Source organism: Ovis aries, chromosome 11, assembly GCF_016772045.2.
Source record: "Ovis aries strain OAR_USU_Benz2616 breed Rambouillet chromosome 11, ARS-UI_Ramb_v3.0, whole genome shotgun sequence".
NCBI classification, from domain to species: Eukaryota; Metazoa; Chordata; class Mammalia; order Artiodactyla; family Bovidae; genus Ovis; species Ovis aries.
Window position 1 is genome coordinate 37,029,797 of NC_056064.1, and position 24,842 is coordinate 37,054,638.

Here is a 24,842-nt window from a genome sequence, read left to right on the forward strand (position 1 = left end):
CTCAGGAGAGAAACCCTTTATCTGTGAAATCTGTGGCAAAAGCTTCACCAGCCGCCCCAACATGAAGAGGCACCGTAGGACTCACACAGGCGAGAAGCCCTACCCGTGTGACGTGTGCGGCCAGCGGTTCCGCTTCTCCAACATGCTTAAGGCCCACAAGGAGAAGTGCTTCCGGGTGACCAGCCCCGTGAACGTGCCGCCTGCTGTCCAGATCCCACTCACAACCTCCCCAGCCACCCCAGTTCCTTCTGCGGTGAACACCCCCACGACCCCCGCCCCGCCCGTCAGTATGAACCCTGTCGGCACTCTGCCCCCTCGGCCCATCCCCCACCCCTTCTCACACCTTCACATCCACTCTCACCCTCACCACCCACACCACCTTCCCATCCCCCCCGTCCCTCACCTCCCCCCACCTCCAGCTCTCTTTAAGAGTGAGCCTTTAAATAACAGAGGCCAGGGTGAGGACACGTTTCTGCGGCACCTGGCAGAGAAGAGCAGTGCAGCACAGCATCACTAACATCCATCTCCTTAAGGGTGTTCTCCACGAGTCACGTGCCCCTGTGTGAGCTTGCAGAGAGGGGGTTGGTGAGCCTTTCTGTAGCTGTCAGACTCAGCCTCCACCAAGAGCTTTGTCATTGTCTTGGTGAATCAGCACATCCGAGGGAGTGAACAAGAAGACCTTGAGCTCACGGAGGGAACGGTCATCTAAACCAGGGAACCACCGAAGTAAAGCCCAATTTGCTTGCATTTTCTGGTGACTTTTATAAATTTCAAATACTCAGACTTGTGGAATTTTATAATTTCATATCAGCTGATGAGGTATGCTTGCTTTTATATCCTGGACTTCTCCTCAAAGAGGGGACAGGCCTGGTTTCCTTTGTACTAATCGGGAAGGCTGTGAGATTAATCCAGAGCATTAATTGTATCACTGTGTATCGTAACAAATTATTTTCAGCTTTTGGTGCTGGCTTCAGAGTTGAGCTAGCTGTGTTTCACAGTATATCAAGCATTATAGAGAAAGACAAATTTTCTTCTTTGTGTAGCTCTCCTAATGCACTCTTTATTTTACTACAGAAATTATTTTAGAGTTTTTGTATAGACTTCTTTAGTAGTCTGTTTCTAAAATGAAATGTATTTCAATAAGCGGTGTAATTTTTTCAGTGTAGCTGGACCTATGTTGTAAAATAGAAAAAATTTTTATAATCATCAAAATGTGATTCTTAAAGATGCATATAACTTCTATAGTTCAAAGTTATTCTTACATCCGTACAACTCAAAGGTGCTTCAGAAAGTAGATGTATCTCAGAGGGTCTCCAGACCAAGTTACTGCAAAAAATGAGGTTTTGCTTTCAGAACTTGACCTAAGTCCTCGGTAGTTTTTTAATCCCTGCTTAACACTTGGGGGGTCTGTTAGGCTTATGGACAGGCTCTGTCCTCCATGTTCCGTTTGGTTCAGTTAGTGTGTTAAATGGAATGATTTGCAGGGGGTTGAGCCTTTTCCAGGGAAGTCACCTGAAGCTGGCCTGTTTTGAAAATCTGAGTCAAGCTGTTCACCATCAAGAGGAGGAAGCTGGGGAGGCTGTTTCATCTCAGTCACATCTCACTTCCCTAAGAACTGTGTTCAGGTTCAACCTTTGTGGGATGACAGATTGAAGTCTCCTGCTACACTGCTTATTTTGAGGTTGCTTTGTTTTTCTAGAATTGTTGTGGAAAGATAAAATAGTACATTAAAATCAAAACATGATGTTGCTGATAGTGGCTGAGAAATTTGGATAAGAACACAAATGGGCTATGACTTTTAAAATGTCTCTTGTATTAGTGGATATAGTCACAACATCAAACTGTTCAACACAGTGAAAATTGCAGTGAGGGGAAGAAAGTGACATTTTACTGCCCTGTCCTCTGCAAGTAATTACCTGGTAGCAGTCTTCTTGGTGATAAGAAGAGCCAGTCTCTAATTTGGGGCAGATTTGGAAGAGTTTGGGCAACTTCTAAAGAGCATGGTCAGTTGGGGGTTCATTATAGGAAAGGCTGAGCAGAAGGGCTAACAGATTATTTTTAACTGATCACATTCATCCAGACTCAGTATAGCTAAAAGTTTTGTAATTTTTCATGTCAGTGAACTGAGTTCCAGCGCAAAGTCTACTTTCTCTCTCTCTCTCTCCCTTCCTCGGTTTTTTTAATCTTGAAATTTCTTCATTTTTCTTTCCTCGGGCTTTTAAATCTTTGCGTGACTCAGAACCCTGACTTTTATTTATTTTTATTTTTAATGTTAAGTGTGCAGAAATATTTGCAGCACTTTTCTGGCTTATTAGCTCTGTGGTAGGAAAAACTGGAACTCTCCATTGAGGTTAAGTCCCTATTTTTAAAATGCTGCATTCTCTGCTAGCTTTTTGGTTTAATACTTCCAGATTTTTTTCTTTCTGATTATTGCCTTTGTCTTCTATAGTGAGCATAGGAAAATTTGGGAGTGAGGCAGAAAAGTATCTTCAGTATCATACTTTTCTCCCTATTTTTGGATGTAACTTCTAAAGAATGCTGTTTTAAATGTCTGTATACATTCTTTGAACACTCAAGCACCCAAGCCAATAAGAAAAGTTAATTTATTTATGACTGTTCTGTCTTTAGTGGCTGCCTCCCCTTACTTCCACAATTTCCTTGGCATTCCATAACAAGTTTGTGGGTATACACCTTTGTGTGGACATACCATTTTTTCATGTCCAAGCTTATAATATTAAAATGATTTTTAAGATGTAAATTGAGCTTAATTAATTGGTTATACCTTATTTTATTCTAAATAAATTTACAGTATTGGGCTGCAGTTCTGAATTCTAACTGGAGACTTACAGAATCAACCATTTTATGAGGTGTACTATAAATTACACACTGGAAAATCCAGGTAGTCATATTTCTTTTTTCATTCAAGTGAATATAGCCATAAAATATCTGCTATGTAGGAAAACCAATAGTAAGCAGAAAATCACTACCACCATTAATAGAAGCAAAAAATAAAAAAGGATTATCTTTTTTTAAAAATCAGCATTGTCACACAATACAGTTCTTAGTGAAATATATTATGGAACAATCTGGAAACTCAAATTTTTCCCCTAGTTAAATATACCTTCCCTGATTTGGGGTTTGTGGTCTTCAGGAAAACTGCTCAGAATATATTGGCTGCTCACCAGTGTCAGATTACATATGCCTAATGAAATGCATTAAGAATATTCATAACAATGTTTCTGAATAGAAGGACTGCAAGATGAAGCCTTAAACACATATGTGCATCAGGTTTAACATGCTTAAGACTCAAACTCAGGGTTAAAAATTTGATGGGATCCTTTACTAAGATAAAAGTTGTGTGGCGTGTTCCCTCCCACCTATGGTACAGCACCCTGTGACTTCTTCAGAAATTATTACCTATTTGTTATCTGTTTATGAAAAAAAGAACTCTGGAGGAGTTTGAGTTCTCAGCCCTTATCTATACTTAAATTTCAAAGACACCAAAGGCCACATTTCAGCATTATATAGATATCAAATTGAGGCTGTTTTTCATGACTTAAATTTTACTGTCTTCAAAGGCTTGTACCATTGCTAGAATTAAGACTGACTTAGCAATTCCCAGCTTGAGTTGATACTGCTTTTTAATTTTCTTTTTACATTTTTCTATTCTTTCGTGTAGATTTGTCGTTCAAATATAAACTCTTCCTTAGCCTAAATGAAAGGCTGCTTGTTGCTTTCTCAGATTGAGAGGGGCAGGTTTATACAGAGTTAGACTTTTTACATTTGAATGAAGAAAATAAGATGAACAGTTTAAAGCATGTGGCTTCCTTTCCATGTATATTTGTGATTTGATTCCTATTTTTAGCAGGCAGGGAAGTCTCCACATAAAACTTGACTACATAGCTCACAGTAGCCTTTACAAATCAGTTACATATACTTTTACAGTCTACCATTTACATTTTCTGTTCTAAATGAATGACTGAGCATGGACATTGCCATAATCATACCATCTTTCTTAAACCAACATTGATTGGAAGAAAATTTTCATGGTGGTTAAAATGTCCCCTATATACACTCTCTATATATGGTTGATTGTCCCTTGTATTCTAAAGGCAAAATACTCTGAAGAGATGCTTGTAAGCTTTTGATTTTCTATTTCTTAACTTTTTTTTTCCAGTTTTTATGTTTGTTGAATGGATATGCTTGTTTAGCTTAATTTTTATTTCACTGGAAATTTTAAATTTTAAGAAAATCAAGCAGAAATAGAAATTCATTGCAGATACGTGTGTGTGTGTATGTGTGTGTGTGTGTGTGTGTGTTTACCACATCTTAAAGATTTCAGTTAGTGAAATACAGAATGGTGGGTGGGATTTTAATGTTTGGAAAAAGAGAGAAAGAAAAACTAAAGTTAGAGAAATCCTTCTGTTTGAGCTACTGTATAGAAGAGACAACTTTTATTATTATGTTGCTGACCAACATGATGAACATTTTGATGCTGTTCCAGACTGTATGAGAAGTATTTGATGAAAGAGGGATAAATGACATTTAGGAGTTTTATGAACTGTGTTCCATTATAAAAATCAACTCACTTGGATTTCTTCAGACTATTAAAATTGAGCAAGTAAATATTGGGTTTTAATTTTCCTCTGCCTGAACCAAGATAGGAAATTTCCCAAAAGATCTTTTTTTTTTTTTTTTTCTTTTCAGGAATGAAAGGTCATTAGCCATGTACTAGCAACACCCTAGCTAACCTGCTTCTGTCATCTGTAATTTGTGACAAATAACAATGACCTTCCAACCCTGGACACTACCTCGATAAAGTGAACCAGAGATCCTCTCTAGACTTTCTATGGAAGCCATAAAAGTTGCCATCAAGATATCTACTTTCATAGTTCTGTACTTTTATACTCTCTGGACTTTTTGTAGACTTTGTGATCAGATCTTTTTGTCTTAGAGGATAGGTTTTGCAATATTCAAAGGAAAATCACACTCCTTGATTGTCCCAGCTTTGAAGCTGTAACTCAGTACTTTTGTTTAAAAAATTAGATAGTATACCATTTATCATTTGCAGAATTGCATATCCAGAAAACAAACTTCTCTTCCTTATCCCCTAAGTGGAAGCTATACTGTTGTCAGAAACTACTTACAAAGTGGATTTCTACCTTGTTAGACCCTGTGTATAACTTGATAATATATGTATTGTCACAATGTTCCTGGAGTTTTTAATTTTCATATGACAGGTTAGTGAGTGTACATCTCTCTAATCTCTCTCGCTGCAGCTTCAGTCTCTCTCACTCTGTTCTTGAGTGCCTTCAAAAAGCCAGCATCCTGGAACATTCTTTTCCTGATCTGAATCCTACCTCTGATTATTTCATCCTCCATGATCATTGGAACTCACCTATACTCCAGTTGATTTGTCTCCACCAGCTCGCTGAAACCTTGGGTGTGAATTTTTTATGCATTTCTGTTTTGTTCCATTTAGATTACACTTTAAATTTTTATTTATATCTTGTTTCTTCATGTATTACATCTCTAATGATGAAATATTTTATCCTTATCTTACTCCTCATGTGTTTTTTCTTTCACCAGAAACTAGATGGTCCTTTCAAAGTAAAGGTCACTAAGTATCTCTTCCGAACATCTTTTTCTCATCTTAGTCTTCCTGAATGCCGCCCCTTTCTGAGTCAGGGGTCGTGAATGCTGCTTTTGCTATGCCCTCTTTCTGTGTGCTCTCTCTCTCTCCTAGAAACATTTTGCAAGGTTGTACTCATAATTTTATTTTAGTCTAATTTCAGATTGCTCTCTGGGTTTATCAGAAGTCCCTTACTGAGTTTTGATCTGCCTCTTTTATCCTATCCCTCAAAAACTTCCCGTTACTTTCTCTTCTGCTTGTTCTCATCTAATTAATTTTTAAAATATTGTTGATACATAATATATGAAGGATGTAATAAAAAAGAGGTTTCCTTGTATTCTCCATGTGAGATGAGCACCTTACTGATAAAAACATTTTAGTCATTGGCTCACCGTTCACGGTCAACACTGTAGTTTGTGCTGTGTACAGGCCTCTTGCTCCCTTTCAGTTCTCCTCCAAAACCGAAAACAAATTCAATTCTTTCAAATGAGGAAATTAGATTGCGCTTTTTTTTTTTTTTTAAGTAAAAGAAGGCTGTTGAGTTGAGTATGTTGGCCTTAGTCAAAATCTTTCCTTTCTGACTTGAAATGTCATGTCTCTTTCCTTAAAGTTAATAATTCTAATACTCAGGTTTTCAAGACTAACTAATAACCACATGAAGTGGGAGTCTAAGAAGGCAGCTGTTAATAAATTCTTACTGCTTTTTATCTGGTGACAGTATGTTATTGATGGGATAGTGCAAAATTGTGAGAATGCTTATGTTTGATAATGAATATGTTCTAGACATTTGAAGATTTCAATGGCTATTTGGAATGGGAATACTAGTTTACAAAATGCAAAAAGTTGATTTCTACAGAAATAAGTAACAGAAGTTTCTTGTTGTTTTAAATCTTTTTACTTTAATATGCCTTGGTAGTCCCCATTATTGACCTAGAAGTTTGCATCTTTTATGTAGTAACTTTCTACCGAAAGCAACCGCTTTGTATATCTGGCTTTTCTCCTGGGACTCTCAGGCAGTACAGCAGTGGGAGTGATGGGGGGCTCGCACTGAGGAGCCACATCCCTGAGACAGGCTGTTGGCTTGTTTCATGTCCACGTCTGTATGAGACACTTGGCACAGGTATCAGAGGGTCTTTGCCCCGGAGAAGCGTCGCTTCCACTTTCTAATTTCACACTATCTGAGCTTCCCTGGTGAGACCAGGGATGTTACACATTACTTGAAAATGATTTGGGGGACAGGGCAAGGAGGAGTAGGAGCCGAGTTTTCCTTCCAAAGTTGGAAGGAAGTCTGGTACTTGTGTTGTTGGGTTTGGTCAACCAAAGAGCCTGTCTCTCTAGTGGATGTGCCAGAGAGTCCAGGTGTTTCTAAATATCCAGCTCCCTTGACAAACACAGCTTCCTTCTTACCTGCCTGTCACGGGTGGAAAGGGACTGTGTGATTGCAAGGCCAGAGACTCCAACTCACATTCTGCATAAGACTTGAGGCTATGTTTAACTGCATTTGAAAGCTCATGGGGAAATACTTTTTTCTTTTAGAATCTCTAACCTGACCTGGAAATACCTTTTCTATGCTTGATCATTCAACTCCTGAGACTTTTTCCAAAAGTGAAAAGGAAAGAATGTGGCATAATTTTGGTGTTTCCTGCTAGAGTTGTATCCCCAACCATACATATGCAGCCTCAGAGGAATTCTCAATCTTCTGCAAGTTTTGAGTACGCCTTTTCCTCTTTTCTTGACATGGGCAGTGTGATTCTGCTCCACCAGCAGTACTGGCTTTGTCCACAAGGGAGCAACAAAATACTTCAGCTTCTTTATTCTCACCTTCTAAAGAAACATCCCACTTTCAAGTCTCTTACAGAATATTCTTTCTTGGCTCAATATTTGTTTTCAGATCTTGGTTTTTAAGACATTTCCCCATATTACTAAGTGCTCAGCCTTATGGAAACAAAGGTTGATGTGTGGGTCAGGTGTCCTTGTGGGTCAGGCATCTGAACTGAAAGCCAGAACCTTCCCTTGAGGGATCTGTCAATGTGCTAAATGCAAAGCAGGAAGGCCACCCGCCTTACTTCTTCCTCCCAAATCCCACCACCGGTGCAGGGCCATCATGTCTCTGAGAAGAAGAAGAGCGGCAGGGATAACTGGAGTATGAATGAGGAAATGCTTCTTACCTTCTCTGCTCCAAGCACATGTCCATTACAGCAGAGAGCAAGTCATTGGGGTCAGCTCTTCATCCTGACCCGTGGGAGGTCTGCTATGGCATCCACTCCGCCCAGACAGAGTTTAGCTCACGTTTCCTGTGTGTCAGTTATTTGTCTTCGGGCTCCTAATCCTCATCAGCTCTCTGATCACAAGGTTGGTTTGTGCTTATAGTGGCGTCTTCCTCACAAGATGCAGGTCAGTTATCAACCAAGAGGAAACCCCAGACCCTATTTAGCCTGTAGAACTGGGAGGCATTTGCACCTGAAATGGCCTTCCAAACAGGTGTCTGCCTGGCCCTTCTTCCCCAGCCAAATCTGACCCTGAGCGATATAGGTAGACAGAGGCGTCTGCTTGTAACTCCATTTGATGAAAAAAAAAAAAAAAACAAAAAACAAAAAACAAAAAAACTGAAGCTGTGATCGCTTCAGATAACGGGGCCAGGTGTAACTTGTTTGTCTTTATTTTTGTTTTCCCTGACAGTACTGAAATCACTTGCACTTTCCCTCATTTCTTAAAGAAAAAATCCAGTTTGCTTGCCAGGAATTGTTCAGCGTTAGGTTTACAGAGCTTGTTGTTGAATGTTGAACATTTGTCCAAAGGAGTTTGACGAAACAGAAGCTGCTTGGTCCCTGTTCTGCCTGCTAGGTCATAAGGATTAAGGCCATGTGGCTGGGGTACTTGTGTCAAGTCCAGAAGAGGGCAGTGTCCCTCTCCTACCTCTGTGAGGGTGCAGTTGAAGGTCAAGTTGGACTCATGTAGGGCAGGTACCTCTCATGATGCAAAGAAGTTTAGAAGAGTCTTCAGTTGAGGAGGTGACAGGTAATGGGACAGGATCTTGTAAGATGGGAAAGACACTGGGGAGGGAGAGCTGCTCGGCCCCAGGGAACCATGGTGAGGGGGAACCACACTTCCCTCCCGCATCTCCAAATGTGCCCAGCTTCCCGGAGTCCTCTGTATTCCAGCATCCTGTCAGATCCCTCAATGTACTGATTCCCCCCCTTGTGTTAACTATACCAATATTATTTTTTTAGCAATTGAAATGCACTTTTTTTATTTCAACTCAATCATGATTTTAAGTATAAAAATTTATAGACTGTTAAAACTACTTTTTTGTGTATTTTTAACCACTTGATGTAGCATTGTCTATTTTATTCTTGTGAGACTCTGGTACAAGATGTGCCATTTCATGATATTTCCAAGATGCTGGGCCTTTGGATGTGTACGGTAACCAATTTAATGCTAATGTTCACAGTAAAAAAAAAAAAAAAAGTAGCCATATCCATTGCGTGTCTTTCTTCACTTCATTTCTTCCTTATCCTCAGTTGACAGTTTTCATAACACGCTGTCCAGCCCGCAAATCCTGCTGACCTCTGTATGAAAGGTAGCATGTTTTCACAGCTGCTGGCCAAAGTTAGAGTGATTAGTTCTCTCTCTTCTCTGCTGCCTGGCTCAGGGCTGATTGGTTTCAGTAACACTACTCTGAACCTATCCTAGAAAACAGTGTTTGAAGAAAGGATCATGATTGGGTTCTGAATCAGTCTGAAGAAAAAGAAGCCAGATGGAAAGCGCTTACAAAGCACATTCAGTGAAAAGCAATGATTATAAAATGTGTTACTTGGATGAGGCTCCCTTCCCCATTCATTCATGCACTCATCTGTCTGCTCCGCAAATGTTTATGGAGTGCTCAACACATACTGGGCACTGATCTGCCCACTGGGGGTTCCACCATAAACAAGATAGTCTCTGCTCTCATGGCGCCTGTGTTCCAGTGGAGGAAACCCGACAACAAGCAAGTAAATAATTCTCCAACACATGAGCTGTTACTGTAGCCACTGGAGGAGCAACCATTTTCTGCCAGGAGCCTTTCAGCTCAGGATGCACCCTGTTTCATTCAGATTAAGAATTCCACTGAGGGAGTTAAGCACATAGAAAGGAGAAACTTTGTTCAAGATTCCTTTTGTTTAAAACCTTTTAGAATGGAACATAACTCCCCAAATCATAGAACTGACATTCTTATTTTCTATCATTTTGTAACTCTGACTAAATACTGATGTTAACACACTTTTTTCATGAATATAAAGTAGATAGCCTCTGACCCCAGCATATACTAAATCAGTGGCTTTCAAACTTTGGCTGTGGCCCATAGTAAGAAGTGTATTTTCTCACTAGTTGGCTATCCAATATATATATTGATGAATTTGTTTGTATAAGTGAATTAAAAATTCAAGAAAAATATCCATTTTGATATTTTTTATTTTTTAAATGCTGACCTTGAACTGCAAAATTAATGTTAAGTCCCACTAAGTTCTGCCTGCAGTTTGAAGAATCTTTCTAAAGCAGGGTATATGTGTATGTGTTATTATTTTATCCCAACAGCAGCCTGAATTCAATTTCATGTAGAATCTGGTTATTTTAACTGGGTCTTCCAACATCTTAAGTCTTACATGTTTCTATTTCTGATCGGGTGCAGACTCTGAAGCTCCTGGCACAGATTAGCCATCGCTTATTCCAGTGCCCTGCAGTGAAGACAGGTCAATCTTGGGCACACTGCAGTCCTATCTTGTGGGGCCTGTAACCTGCTGCCTGTACCAAGGCAGCTAGAACTACTTTATTGCAGTGTCAAGGTCTCCGTGGTAAATGGTGATCCTTCATGAGCCATGCCTCCTGTGTCCATACCCTTTTGTAGTTTTGGCCTTACCCCTCTCTCCATTAAGCTCCCACTAGGAACTTAGTGGCCGTTCTCAACTACCTTGAACCTGGGCTGGTCTCATGACCTCTTTGAGCAATAGGACGTGAGGAAGTGATGTGGTTCTGGAGCCTAGTGCAACAGCTGCCTTTGTTCTCTTGGGACATGACTGAGGTAACTCACGTGAAACCACTGACTGACAAGAACTGCTGGAAACACACATCCCAGGTGTCCCTGTCAAGATTCCCGGCCTGTGGGTGAGGGCATCACAGACCCTTCAGATCAGCTAACACTCCAACTAAACGCCTGCTTAAGAGCCCAGGTGATGCCAGCAGAATAACTGCCCAGTCAACTCAGAGAATCACTAGAAATTATTTTTGTTAGAAACCACTAAGATTCGGGGTGGTTGGTTACACAGCAATAAGATAACTTGGAAAAGCCCTAAGATTTAAGTCTAACTGTTAAAACTTAAGTCTAACAATTAAAAGCTTATAACTTTGCACAGTCCATTATGCAAGAACTTTGAGGGGCATGACTAAGTGATAGTTGTAGCTCGCTTGTAACCCTGCTACTTCTATTTTTAGTCCCTACTCAGCAACTGCACACTTGAAAAGGAAGGAGGGCTTTCCTCATGTCCACAGCTGATTTCATCAAGAACATAACCAGTTCAAAATTACCCTCTACCCAGACTTCTGGCCTGCCTTCTGTGTCCCCAGCCTTTTTCCTGAGCTTCCTGAGTTAGGAATTGCCTAGGTTTAGACCCCTCTGATTGGTACCTCTCACTCCCAGCCCCTGCACCTAAAGCTGGTAGCCCCCAATCTAGCTTTGATCTTTGCAACAATTTTGACTTTCCCAAGATGTTATTAATGGAGACAGTATAAGAAATAGAAACACATAGACTTGTGTGTGTCTGCAAAACTGGACTCTTTTTTTCTCTCCTCTAACAGTCACTTGTATGGCTTCGAGCAAGTTATCTAACCACTCGGCCTATTTCCACATCTGCAAAGGAAGATACTAATAGCAGCTCCCTTGAGTTCACTGTGAGGATTAAATAAAACCAGGCAGGTAAAATGCTCAGCTCAGTGTTTGCCAGGTAGTATTTGTGACAGGTGGCCCCAATGACCCCCACCTCCTGATATTTGCACCCCATGCAATCCTCTCCCCTTCAGTCGGGCTGGATTCAGAAACTTGCTTCTAAGGAATTGAATATGACAGAATTGATGCAGCTTCACTTCCAAGATGAGTTACAAGAAGACTTGGGAGCAAAGAAAAAAGACTCCTGGTCGTGGTCTCTCCCTCTTTAATCACCAGCTGCTGTGTCATGAAAACATTTAAGGCAGCCTATGGATGACTTGCCCAGGAACGGAAGCCTGCCAGCAAGCACGTGAGTGAACTTGGAAGTGATCTTCTGGGGCCTGCCAACAGCCACATCAGTGAGCTTGGAGGCGGGCTGTCCAGCACAGTACAGTCTGGAATTGACTTAGCCCAGGCCAGTAGCTTGGTGATCCTGAGCCAGAGACACCTGTCTAGGCTGAGCTCAGATTCATGACCAACAAACGATGAAATGATAACGTTTGTTGTTTTAAGTTTGGGGGTACTTTGTGCAACAATAAAGAATTAATTCAAAGTATAAATGTTACATAAAAGCAGATACAGAAAACAATAACTGCAATAGATATTGTGGTGTGCTTTTCCAAATTCTACCCCCAAGCACCCCCTGCCCCTCCCCCACCCCACTGCCACCGCTTCCGGGTCCAGGCACTCGTTCTCCCAGTCACTCCAAAGCCTTTGTGCCTCAGCTTCTGAGTCTCTCTCCAGGACTGCTCTCAGCTGAAGACAGCCACCTCCCCCAAAGTCACACCTCCTCCCTTCCCCAAGCCTCAGGGCCCAGTTTTAAAGAGCTGCCCTCTCCTGACCTCCTGTGAGATCAGCTGAGGGCTTTGCAATGAATGCATCACAGTTCAACTCTGCCCAACTTGACCTCTGTCCAGTCCTTCTTCCTTGAAGACTTTCCAAGTTTTATCAGGACCTGACCTAATACAGTTGGTACTAGGATTGGCTCAGAGAAGCAGAGTCAAAACTGGGATTTTGGACCCTTGCTGGGCAGCTGGTAATGAAGACACGATCACTAGTGATAGGTGGGACAACTGTTCAAACTGTCACCAGCAGTGACCCTGCAGAAGGGAAGCACTGGGCATGAGGGTTGAGGGGTGTGGTGTTGACGGCACAGGCTTTTGAGAGGTGGAATAAGTACTAACTCTGAAGACAGTGGAATCTGATGGCTACTGGTGACTGCCATTGACACACTGGAGTAAGATAATGAATGGCTGAGGGTGCTTAAAGACCAACTGAAGACAAGTGTGAAACCCAAGGGCCTTGTGTTGTTTTAAGCACCCCTCCCCCCCAATTTGTGATATTCAGCAATAGAAGGTTAAAACGTGGTACCTGGAAGCAGGGTACCAAAACAAATACCTAAAAAGGTAGAAATGGCTTTGGAACTGGGCAGTGGGTAGAGGCCAGGAGAATCTTGAGGGGCATGACAGAAAAGACCTAGATTGCCTTGAACCGACTCTTAGTAGAAATATGTACATTCAAGATGCTGCAGGTCAAAAGAACATGAGGAAAATTTAGAAATCCTAAACTGCCTTAAGAGAAAGCCTCAATCTGCATGAACAAATCATTAATAGAAACAAGATGCTGACAGGGCACAGACAGAAGTGAGGAATATGTTATTGGAACTGGAGAAAGGATAATTCTTGTTATGTAGTGGCAAAAAACTTAGCAGAATTGTGTCTGGCAGTTATGTGGAAAACAGAACTTACAAGCAAGGAATGAAATTCTCTAGGCAAAGCCTGGTTTCTTTTTGCTAATGATAGTAAAATACAAGAGGAGAGAAAGAAATTAAGGGAAGAATTGTTGAAAGGGAACATAGACAATGATTTGGGAAATTCTCGGCCTATCTAGATTGTGAAAGATAGTAAAATTCAGAAAGTGAAAGTGAAAGCTGCTCAGTCATGTCCGACTCTTTGGGACCCCATGGACTGTACAGTCCATGGAATTCTCCAGGCCAGAATACTGGAGTGGGTAACCTTTCCCTTCTCCAGGGCATCTTCCCAACCCAGGGATGGAACCCAGGTCTGCCACATTGCAGGCAGATTCTTTACCATCTGAGCCACCAGGGAAGCCAAATGCCTGCCAAAAACTGGCCTAAAGAAAAGCCCTGGTATGTGGCTGTAAAACCTTTTGCTGAAACTTCAGAAAGATCCATGAGCCAGTCAACCAGAGATCAGGGGTTGTACTAGTTTGCTGGGGTGCCACAGTGAAGTACCACAAACTTGGTAGCTTAAAGAACAATTATGTATTGTCTCACAATTCCTGAGATTGAGGTGTCAGCAGGGTTGGCTCCTTCTGAAGACTGACCGTCTGTTCCATGCCTCTCTCTAGCTTCTTGGAGGTTGCTGGCAATCTGGAGTTCCATGGCTTGCAGAAGCATCATCCTGATATCTGCTTCCATCTTCTCAGTGCATCTTCGTGTGTGTGTGTGTGTGCGTATTTCCCCTTTTTATAAGGATACCAGTCATATTGGATTAAGGGTCCACCTATTCCAGGTTGACCTCATCTTAACGAATTACCTCAGCAGTAACCCTATTTCCAGATAAAATCACATTCTGATGGGAGGTAGCATTTCAAGGATGAATTTTGGGAGGACACAGTTCAGTCTCTGTCACTGTCATCAATCTCAAGCAAACCAGGGGTCCTGAGGAAGCTTAGGGGTTATTGTTCCTTAGCCATCTCAGCAGAAGCCAAATGTAGAGAAGGGATTATTCCAGAAAGATGTGTAGGAGAGACTTTTGTCTCATTAGATGTTTGGTTAATCCCTGTGCAGTCAATGCAAAGCCCACAAGGTTCTTGAGAATTTTATACCCACAGGGAAAGAGAGTGGAAAATGAAAGAAGGTTTTTGGGTCCCCCAAATTTCACTGGCAAGAAGCAGGTTGATAAAACATCTCAGCTGAAAACATGTGCTATCTTTCACGCAGATGAAAAATGAAGAATAGGGGATCCAAGAGCCCCAAGGGCAGAGTCAAGAGCCAGTTGTCCCAAGCCTTGAAATCTAAGATCTTGCTTGATTAGATTTAATGACTGCTTTGGACTGATGACATTTCCTGCTTTTTGAACCAGAGCCTGTTATTTCTTTAGTTTCATGGGTCAGTAGATGGAGAATTGTGCCCAGGAGCTATACTTAGTGGGTTACACTCAGTAGATTCATCTGCGCCTGATTTAGATGATAAAACTTTGTACTTTTGAGATGATGATATTTAGATTAGATTTTGGACTTTGAATTGATGCTGTAATAGGATGAGACCCTTGGGAACTTTGGAAGGGGTTGAGTATATTTGGCATTTAGGAGGAATGTGAATCTTTGGGGACCACAGGATAGACTATAGAAGGCGGAATTCTAAAAATGGCCTCTCAAGATTCTATGCCCTAATCCTTGGAACCTATTAATATGATGAGATTCTACCCCCATATTTATGTTATGTACTATGGCACAGCTGACCTGACACCCTGAACAGAACCTAGTCCAGTCTGCCCAGACTCCTAAACCACATAACTGCCTGATACTAAGTGGATGTTTTTTAAAGCAACTCTTTGTGGTCTTTTGTTACACAGCAATAGAAAACTAACTGCCTTGGCAACATATAAGGACAAATCCTCATCTTCTGCAGTCAGAAAGCAGAAAAGCTGAAGATGAGGTCCAGTTTTTAAATGTAAGAGTAGCAGAATTCCAGATAAAGTTGAATTCTCATCCATTGCATTCTCATCCAATGAATTCTCATCCATTGCCTACTATGACAAGTCCAGGGGTCTGGTTGGGAAGAGATGTAATGGGGACATCTGGGCCAAGGAATCCCAGGTCTCCCTGAACCTCTAGCACTGCAGAAACAGTTCACCCCTTCCTGGAAGAAACTAATATCCCCCTCTTGCTTCAAAAGGATGTAGAGACCTCTGCCTTGCTGTAATGCACATCTCTCTGGGTCTACCCCATCTCTCCTCCTGGCTACCAGACCAATAACTAGGGTCAAGTCACAACATAACCTAGCCAGGGAAATGCTGGCCTTGCCAAAGGAAGAAAAGAGTTGTACCCGTTGCCAATTTTTGCCTCTTAGTTCCAGAAATACCCTTCACTGCCTGCTCTGTAGGAATGGATCTGAGCCCTTTAAATGTGTCTTCTTTGCCAGCTGGCATGATGCTAAGCTTCAGCAGTAGAGGGCCATGGACTTTGCAGGAGCAAGGGGCTTTCCTTCCTAGTTCTCGCGTGCCACTCCTGGCCGGTTCCTGCAGCTTCTCCAGCTCCCAGCTTCTGCAGCATGGGCAGCTTCCATGTCCAGTTCTGGTGCAGGACAGTCAGCAGCACCCAGCGGCCAGCAGCCTTTCCCAGCACTCCCATCAGAAAGTTTCATAGTGGGCTGAGCCAGGCAGCCCAGAGGACGCATTTGGTGAGTCTGCAGGGCCAATTTCCTGCTCCACCTGCTCAGCACCACAGTGACTTCTCTGCCATCCTGAGAGCCATGACTATATCCTCTAAACAAGATCTGGATCTCAGCCCCAGGCTGGCCTCTTCCTGACTGCTCCATCCCAACGTTAAGGGAAGTGGCTGTTCCTTATGTTTGCTGCTTTATACTCTTCTCAGGTCTCTTTGTTTTTTTTTACTAGCCAATCATTTATCATTCCAGTTCCCTATTATACTTCACTATTCTACATGTCAAAGTTTCCATGTCCAAATTACAGTGTGGTTTCTGACTCCTGATTGGACTCTGACTGATTCAGACTCTATATTCTGAAGTTGTAGGACCTAGCCAGCATGTACTGACAGAAGCCAGGACAGTATCATGATCAAGATCAAGAGCTAGAGAGTGGTGTAAGGTTGAATAGATGACAGTTTCTTGAAATGGGAGCATTCTGAAAATGCACCCTAGCAAAGCTTCCACAGGAGATGGTGCTAATATACTGCTGCTAGGATGGCTGTTGGAAATGCAGAGAGAAAATGGCCTACACCGAGAGAAGGAGATAAGCTGAAATTGCTATGGGAGGCTCAAAGAAGTAGGCATGCTTGAGTGGAACATACAATGAAGAGCTAGAAAATTCAACAGATAACTGTATTCCACAGGAGGACCTGGAGCTCATGCCTTTTACCAGAGGAATTAGAAATCTCTGGTGAGAGGGAGACCATGGCTGAGAAGCTCCATGTGTCTGTCCTCTGCTGACCAGAGCTGATGGTACAGAACTAGGCTTCCCAATAGCAATGGGGAGGCTAGGATCCTTACATAATGGAGGCAGATGGTAGCACTTAAACATCAGAGGCAAGGTGGATTCAATTATAATGAGTGGCCGTGTCAAATTTAGGGGGCAGGGTAGCTGATCTGCAAAGAGTTACAGAGATGATTAATAGAACGTGGCAGGAATGACAATCTCCATTATATCCTCGCTAAATTCACCAGTCTGGCCTTTGCAAAAAACAGACTGGGCTTCAGGGATTAAAACCGGCTTCACTGCAAACTCAACAAATGGTAGCTCCATTGAAACTGCTGTGCCAGACTTGGTATCTTTGCTAAAGGTAATTAATACAGCCTCAAGTGTTAATACAGGGTTTATGGCCATTGACCTAGTGAGTGGCGATGCTGGTCAAAGAGAAGCAGAAAAAAATTTACATTCACTCTAGATGGATAAAAGTATATTTTATAGCCTTATTCCCCCTACCCTCCATCTGTGTCCTCTCTCCTGCCTCTGATATAATATAGTCCAAAGGGACATGACTGGACATCCTGAAAAGCATCACACTGATACACTACATTGATGACATTATTAATCAGACTACAGGGCCAAGAAGTGACAAGTATTTCGTAGGCTTTGCTAAGACACGTTTGCTCTAGAGAGTGGAAAATTATTCTTAAAATTCCAGGGCCTGCCACATCAGTGAAATGTTTATGGGTCCAGTGATCTAGGTCATCCATGCATGCATACTAAGTGGTTTCAGTTGCATCTGACTCTTTGTGACCCCATGGACTATAGCCCATCAGGCTCCTCTATCCATGGGATTCTCCAGGCAGATACTGGAGTGGGTTGCCATGCCCCGCTCCAGGGGATCTTCCCTGACCCAAGGATCAAACCTGTGTCTCTTAGTCTCCTGCATTGGCAGGTGGGTTCTTTATCACTAGCACCACATGGGAAGCCCCCTAGGGCATCCATAATACAGGACAAATCCTTTCATCCTGCACCTTCCAACTTAAAGAAGTATAATGCCTGGTAGGCCTCAGTGGGTTCTGGAGGCATCTTTCCATACTTGGCTTCAACTCATGTAAATGGTGGCACAAAAGGATGCCAACTTTAGTGGGGTCCAGAGTTTTAAAAAGTTCTTCAGCAGGTCCAGGCCATGGTGCAAGCAGGCCTACCACTTCACACATTAGGGCCATACAACTGTGGCATTAGAGGTATTTGTGAAATTATGTGGCATTTATAGCAAGCCCAAATTGAATTACTAGACATGGGGTCTTCTTGCCTGGAAAAATCCCACGGACAGAAGAGCCTGGTGGACTACAGTCCATGAGGTCGCAAAGAGTTGGACACAACTGAATGACTAACACTTTGCTTATGGGATCTGGAGCAGACCTATTTGTATAAGATCATTATCAATTTTTTGCAAAATAGCTGCCTGGAATGCCACTGAACCCTGGTATAAACAGAACACCTGACCTCAGCTATCAGTGTTCATGCAGCCAGAACGTCCCATCATGAGCTCAAGTCTGTCAGGTTCCCCAGCTCATAAGGTCAGTGGGCTGAGCAGCACTCTAAGATTTAAGGGATATATTCAAGTTTGAACTCAAGCAAAGACAGAGGGCACAAGAAAAACATACAAATAAGCTACCCAAGCGTGGCCCAAACCCCCGTGTCTCCCACTGCATGGGCGCTTCTCCTCCAGTTATCCATGTGTGGTAGATACACGGAGTGGCGGGTGAGGGGCTCTCTAGGATCGTTTGGAGGAAGAGCTTGGTTCACAGAGGGTTTGGCTTGCTGGATACACTCTGGGATAGATTACTGTTACATTGCCACCCTCTGGGTCATCCGGAGGAAGAGCAATGAGGAAGAATCCTCCATGGGCAGAGCTTTGGCCACGCATGCCAACATCCATTGCATGTGGAAAAAGGAGCAGCCTGAGGTAAGAATATGCCAGAGACACGCATAGGCGCAAATGGTCTGACTAGTTGTCCAGGGGCTTGAGAAATAAAGTTTGGATGATCAGGGAACAAAGAAGCATGGTAAAGAGATACGCAGATGGACCTAAGGAATGGGCGTGAAGTGTGAAGATCCTCACAATACACATCAAGGACTATCCCAGACATCCACCGTGTCGACACTCTACATGCCAAGTAGAATGAATTGTTGGGCCAGTTGACATTAACCATTAACACTGATCAATCCAGTGCTCACCCAGTAGGTACATGAATGGAGATCCACGAGAGCAGGGAATAGAAGTCATAACTGGTCCAACTAGTATGGATTCCCACTCACCAAGATCCATCTGGTTACTGCCAACCAACCTACCTCTAACAGGCCAATGCCATGGTACAGATACAGCATTGCCATTCCTCAAAGAAATCAACTAGCCGTTTGATAACAGATTGACCACACTGGATCCCTTCTACTCTGGATGCAGCAGCAATTAATCTTGACTGGAATCAACATATATTCTGGTTATGTGTTTGCCTTTCCTGCCACAGGGAAGTTAACAGGGACTGCATCAACTTGACTAGGCTATAGCAGCCTTATTCAATCAAACACCAATTCAATCTAGGTTTTGCTGTTATGATTTAACATCTATTGACTTTAAGGAGCGTCTTCTCAATAATTTGAATGGGCCTCACTAATCAAGGCTTCCTTGGTTAGTCAGTAAAGAATCTGCCTGCACTGCAGGAGACCCAGGTTCGATCCCTGGTTCAGAAAGATCCCCTGGAGAAAGGAATGGCAACCCACTCCAGTATTCTTGCCTGGGAATCCCGTGGACAGAGGGCTACAGTCCATGGGGTCGCAAGAGTCAGATACAACTTAGCAACTAAACCGCTACCATCTAATCAGTTGAAAGGCCTTAAGAGCAACAGTGAGGTTTCCCTGAGGAAGAAGATATTCCACTGTGGACTGCAGCATCAGCCCCTGCCTAAGAGTTCTAGACTGCTGATCTGTCAAATAAAGTGTGGACCTGTCTAGCTAGCTCTCACAACTGTATAAGCCAGTTCGTTGCAATAAGTTTCTAAAGCTATAGGTAGACACAGATATATCTCCTACTGGTTCTGTCTCTCTGGTAGAGCCCTGGCTGATTTAAGGCCTGTGCCAGCATCACTATCTGAGGGCATACTTTAAAAATTTAAAAAAAAAAGCATGATAGTGGACAGAAAGCCTCTGGCTCCCAAATCACCAGTTTCCAGGGAACTCATAAGTCCACAGCTCACCTGTCCCAAGCACCTGCTGTGGTATCCATTAATACAGATTTGATGTTAATGACAAGACCAATGAAGAAGAAAACTATTCAGGATCATAACTCTCCAGGCTGATAATCACAGATGGCAGCAAATCGCATTTGGCAATGTTATCAATGGATGATAGAAACGGTAACCAGAGACTGTGGCCAATCTGAGGGGGTGCACGCACATTCATCCAAAGAAGACTTTCATTGAAAAGTCTCCCCCTTGAGAATATGGGCACGTGCTGAAGTTGGGGTGAAGCCAGGTGACCCTGCAGGATGAATGCAGCATGACCCCCCCACCGCCCCTCATGTGTGAAGTGACCTGATCAAGCCCTGAAAGGGGTCAGAAGCAGAGGAGTGAGAAGTTGACCAGTCAGAGTCATGAGAGATGCTCCTCTGGAGTCAGGAATATTGAACCAAAAAATGAGAACAGTCAGCATTCAGCGTCTGAAAATTACTTTTCTTGCTTTCCGGTTGTGACTTTGTAAAAATCAGTTTAGGAAGCCACCGATCTCCCTTGACTGATGCTCTGATTTCACAACTGGGTTTGTCTTCGTCTCCTGCTGGGTCCATGAAAGGACATTCATTACCATAGGCCAACCCAGTGGAAGGTTAAAATCAGGGAGCTCACTGGGAAAACGCCAGCCCAATGCGGGCATGGAGCAGCAGAACTTTTAAAGAACAGGAATGCATGCAGGCTTAGGCAAATGACGGTGGCTTGGGTTAGCAAATAATATTCCAGACAATCTCAGACCACAAAATAGTGCTCACCCTGGAAAGCTATAAAGTTAGAACTTCAGACATTAGCTAGTTACCAAATTAAGACCATTTTATTTACCTTCTTCGCCCTCAGGGAGCCACATCTTTCTGTCCAGGTCTGCACCACAAGCAGAATGAATAGAATGATGTCCTTGGGGGTGATGTGACATGTTTGGGTTGGGGCTATGAAGACCATACCAGCTGTCTTCAGTGAAAGAACAGAGCCCTTGTCAAAGGATTTGTTTTTTTCCATCTTTTTATGATCCAAGTTACCAGACCCGACAGAAGGGTCAAGGAGAGAGCTGGAGACGTCAGCTCAGGAGACCAACGGTGGAGCATCTGAAAACTCCACCATATTCAGGGACCCATTCTAGAGAATCCTGACAGCTGCCCCATCAGTTGAATCACATGTTGTGAGGATGACAGGAGAACAGGATCCATCAAGGCCACCTAACAAGCAATGGGCAGAACCGTCTCCAACCCCTCTGCCTCCACCTCTACCTCCCTTCAGACCAGCCCTCTTACAATCTCACGGCCCCTCTGCCTGGCCCTGAGCTCACCCTCTGTGTGCTCACCCAGGCTTGGGCCCCAGACTCAGTCTCTCATCCTCCACTTTTGCTCTTGTGTTCTAGACTGATGTGCAGGACAGTCACCAGAAGACATTTCCACGTGATGGGGGATAAAGTCAGACAGGTAGGTTTCAGTTTCAGGAGTCTGAGCTTTCTAGGACTAAACTCCATGTTTCACAGTCCCTGGGGTCTCTGCCCTCATTCTATAGGTGAGGAAACTGACTCCTGGAGAGAAGTGACCAGTCAAGGCCACATTGCAAGTTCATGGCAGAGCTGACCCTTGGAAGGTCAGTTCCAGAACCTCCCTGGAGCACTTTCTTATCCTTCCACTTGCATGTTGATGTTACCAAACAATGCAGGTGCGTGTGCCCAACGCACAGTAAGGTCAAATCATGCTAAAATGTTGGAGTTTGGGTCACAGAAAGGTTTATTATAGGGCCATGCACGGAGATGGGTGGCTCATGCCTTAACAACCCCACAGTTATTGAAAGCTTTCATCATAGCCCTTTTAAAAGCAAAAAAGTGAGGGAGGGGTGTGATTAATTGTTGCAAATTTCTTGGTATCAGATCCTTTGTTCCTGAAGTCAGGTCACGGTCAAGTAATGATGTAAATCTCTACCAAATCAAGTACCTGTAAATCTCTACCAATGAATATTATTCTCTGTCTTGACAAGAAAGGGCCAGGTCCCAAGGCACAATTTTTACCCTCCAAGGTCCCCATCCTGGTTAAGAGGAGGCAGCTCTCAGCTGGCAGCTTCCTCAGGGCCAGGTCCCCAGACCCTACCCAGCTGTCATTGCTGAAGGAGGCAGGCACCCAACCCAACTGGCCCTCAGGCTCCTCAGGCCACCCAAAGGTGGGGAGACAAGATCCCACAGACTGCAACCCAGGCAGACTGCCACTGCTATTAGGTTGCAGAGACAAGGATGCCTCAAGGCCTGGGCCAAGGCTAGTGGGTGGCCTTGGTGAGGGCTCTGGACACAGTCCCAAGCTTGTTCTCTGGGCTCCCCAGCTCACCCACTGGTCCAGGTGAGCAGGAGGGCCTTGGGAGAAGGCTGGGATCCGCCTCTTACTTTACTCTCCACCTCACAACCACCACTCTACTGTTATCTGAATCTCCTCATTGTCATCTCTTGACTGTTGATTGCCAGTGGGTGGGGCCCATTTGAGGCACTGACCAATGACTGAGCAGGACCAGTTGCCTAGTAACAGGGTGCCACAGCGATGATGCTCAGCAATGGCTGTGAATGGCCTGCACTCACCGTGCTCTGTTACCTTGGTATTTCTCTCATTTCTGTCTTTCAAAATAAGATGAAAATTCTAATTCATTCATATTTTAAAGGAGAGGAAGGAATATAGAGACTAATCCAAAACAGCAACAGGTTCCAACTTCATTTTTACTAGATATTCATTCTATAAGCATGTGTTTAATGTGGCATGTTGCCATTCTGAGTTGGATTTGTCTTATGCTAAGATATTTGCATCCTTTGAACACCCATGCCAGGAGGCAGGGGCCAAGGGGTCTAGGAAATAGCTTCTTTACTAGTGGATAAGCCACAGTCAGATAGTCAAGAATCAAATGCTCAGATTCAGCAGGTTATCCTTGTGGTGCCTATGAGTGGAAAGAGAAATAGAAACTACCTCTCCTTTCTTTGCCTAGGAAAAATGGAACAGCTTGACCGTGGTTTCCCTCCAGGAGATGCCAAGGTTTTGAAGGCTTCAAATCTCCACTGCTGCTGCCTAGCACAGTCAATCTGTGAGGCTGTCTCTTATTTTCTCCTTCCGTTGCCCAGACACCTCTGGTCTTCTGAAGGATACTGGATCGAGGCTAATATAAGAATGGCCTTTCCCAGACTGCTGCGTCAGTGCCCCTTTTCAGGCTGCTAGGAATTCAGGTCTCCAGCTTCCCTAGCAAGTCATCTCAAGATAATAGAAGCAAAGACTTCCCTGATGGCCCAGTAGCTAAGATTCCACGCTCCCATTGCAGGAGGCCTTCTGGGAACTGGATCCCATGTGCCACAACTAAGAGTTCGCATAGTGCAACTAAAGATTCCTCATGCTGCAACTAAAAAAAAAGAAAAGCCTTCACGGTGGTCCAGTGGTTAAGATTCTACCTGCCAATGCAGGGCACACTGGTTTAGTCCTTGGTCTGGGAAGATTCCACAGCCCATGCACCACAACTAGAGCCCACGAGAGCAGCTAGTGAGCCCACACACTGCAACTACTGAAGCCTGTAGGCCTAGAGCCACAACAAGAGAAGCCAGGGCAACGAGAAGCCCAGGCACCACAATGAAGAGCAGCCCCCCTCGCTGCAACTAGAGAAAGCCCGTGTGCAGCAACAAAGACCCAGTGCCGCCAAAACTAATAACTAACTAAATAACTAAAAATTAAGAATAAAGATCCCATATGCTGCAACGAAGATGGAAAATCCTGCATGCCTCAGCTAAGACTCAGTGCAGCCAAATAAAGAATGAAATAAATAAATTAAAATATTTTTAAATAATTTTTTTTAAATGATGACAGAAGCAGTGACCATATATGTAAAGAGCACCAGCCTGGAAAACAGGTCCTAACTCCAGCCTCTGTCACAACCTGCCTTTCTGGGCCAACTGTCCATCCTTCAAAACCCAGCTCAAGCACCACTTCCTCTGTGTATGGGCCTACTGTGAGGTTTTGAAGGAAGAGAATTGTCTTGATCATCTCATCTTTCTAGGTACTCAATATACAAATAATTATGGAATTGCTCCAAAATGAGACGGTAATCTTGAAGATAGCTTCCCTATTGTAAGAGTCTATGATGACCCTAACCCCACTTCAGGGGTTGGGCCCCAATACCTGAGAGGCACAGAGAGGTGAAAGACCTAGGATCCTTAAACCCTCAGACCAAGCATGCTCAATCCAAGTGTTCCAACCCAGCTGGTCTCTGACAAGTTACCTCTCTGAGAGGTAACCCCAGAAGTCACCTCTAGGACACCGCTGCAGCATTCTGGGAAAATACATGTATATATCAGGTACACAGGCGTGACAGAGATCTGGAGATTAGACATGCCTCTTTCCCCCCCCCCCCCCCCCCCCCCCCCCCCCCCCCACCGCTGTGGGCATAGATTAGTCATCTGAAAGCATTTTGAGGTCTGTGATCGCAGTGTGAGATGAGATGGTGTTTCTTTAACAGGTGAGAAGATGGAGCATTTCCCCAAGGGGATGGAAGGAGAAGAATCTAGAGGAGTTGAGTGATGTGCTGAGCCACACACATGTTGAGGGGTGATCCAGATTCTCAGCTGACACTCTCAGTCTCTACTCTGGGTTTTCCTGACCAAAGAAAATCTCGACCAGGTTAAGGTCTCAATCTGCTGCAGCAGACACAGCTGGCCACTTCCTCTCTGAACTCTTTGGGGGCAGGGCAGGGACCTAGGAAGAGCTACTCAATACTTTTGATGTGGGACTCACATACAAAAGGTCCTCCTTGATGTGGTTTGAAAC

General features: G+C 43.5%; 1 protein-coding gene and 1 long non-coding RNA gene across 8 annotated transcripts in view; both read left to right on the top strand.

Moving 5' to 3' along the window:
* Positions 1-6,337, top strand: part of ZNF652 (zinc finger protein 652) — a 63,295-nt gene extending 56,958 nt beyond the window's left edge. For all 7 annotated transcript variants that reach the window (XM_042255844.2, XM_042255846.2, XM_042255843.2 and 4 more), the window contains one exon: positions 6-6,337. In XM_042255844.2, coding sequence (XP_042111778.1) covers positions 6-517 — 512 coding nt within the window. In that variant the 3' untranslated portion in view covers positions 518-6,337. The remainder of the gene's footprint in view (positions 1-5) is intronic.
* A 5,927-nt stretch (positions 6,338-12,264) lies between these two features.
* LOC121820601 (uncharacterized) lies at positions 12,265-24,336 on the top strand. The gene is made up of 3 exons (XR_006061190.2): positions 12,265-14,058; positions 21,428-21,488; positions 23,023-24,336. It is a non-coding gene; the product is annotated as an uncharacterized LOC121820601 (long non-coding RNA).
* The last annotated feature ends 506 nt before the right edge of the window (positions 24,337-24,842 follow it).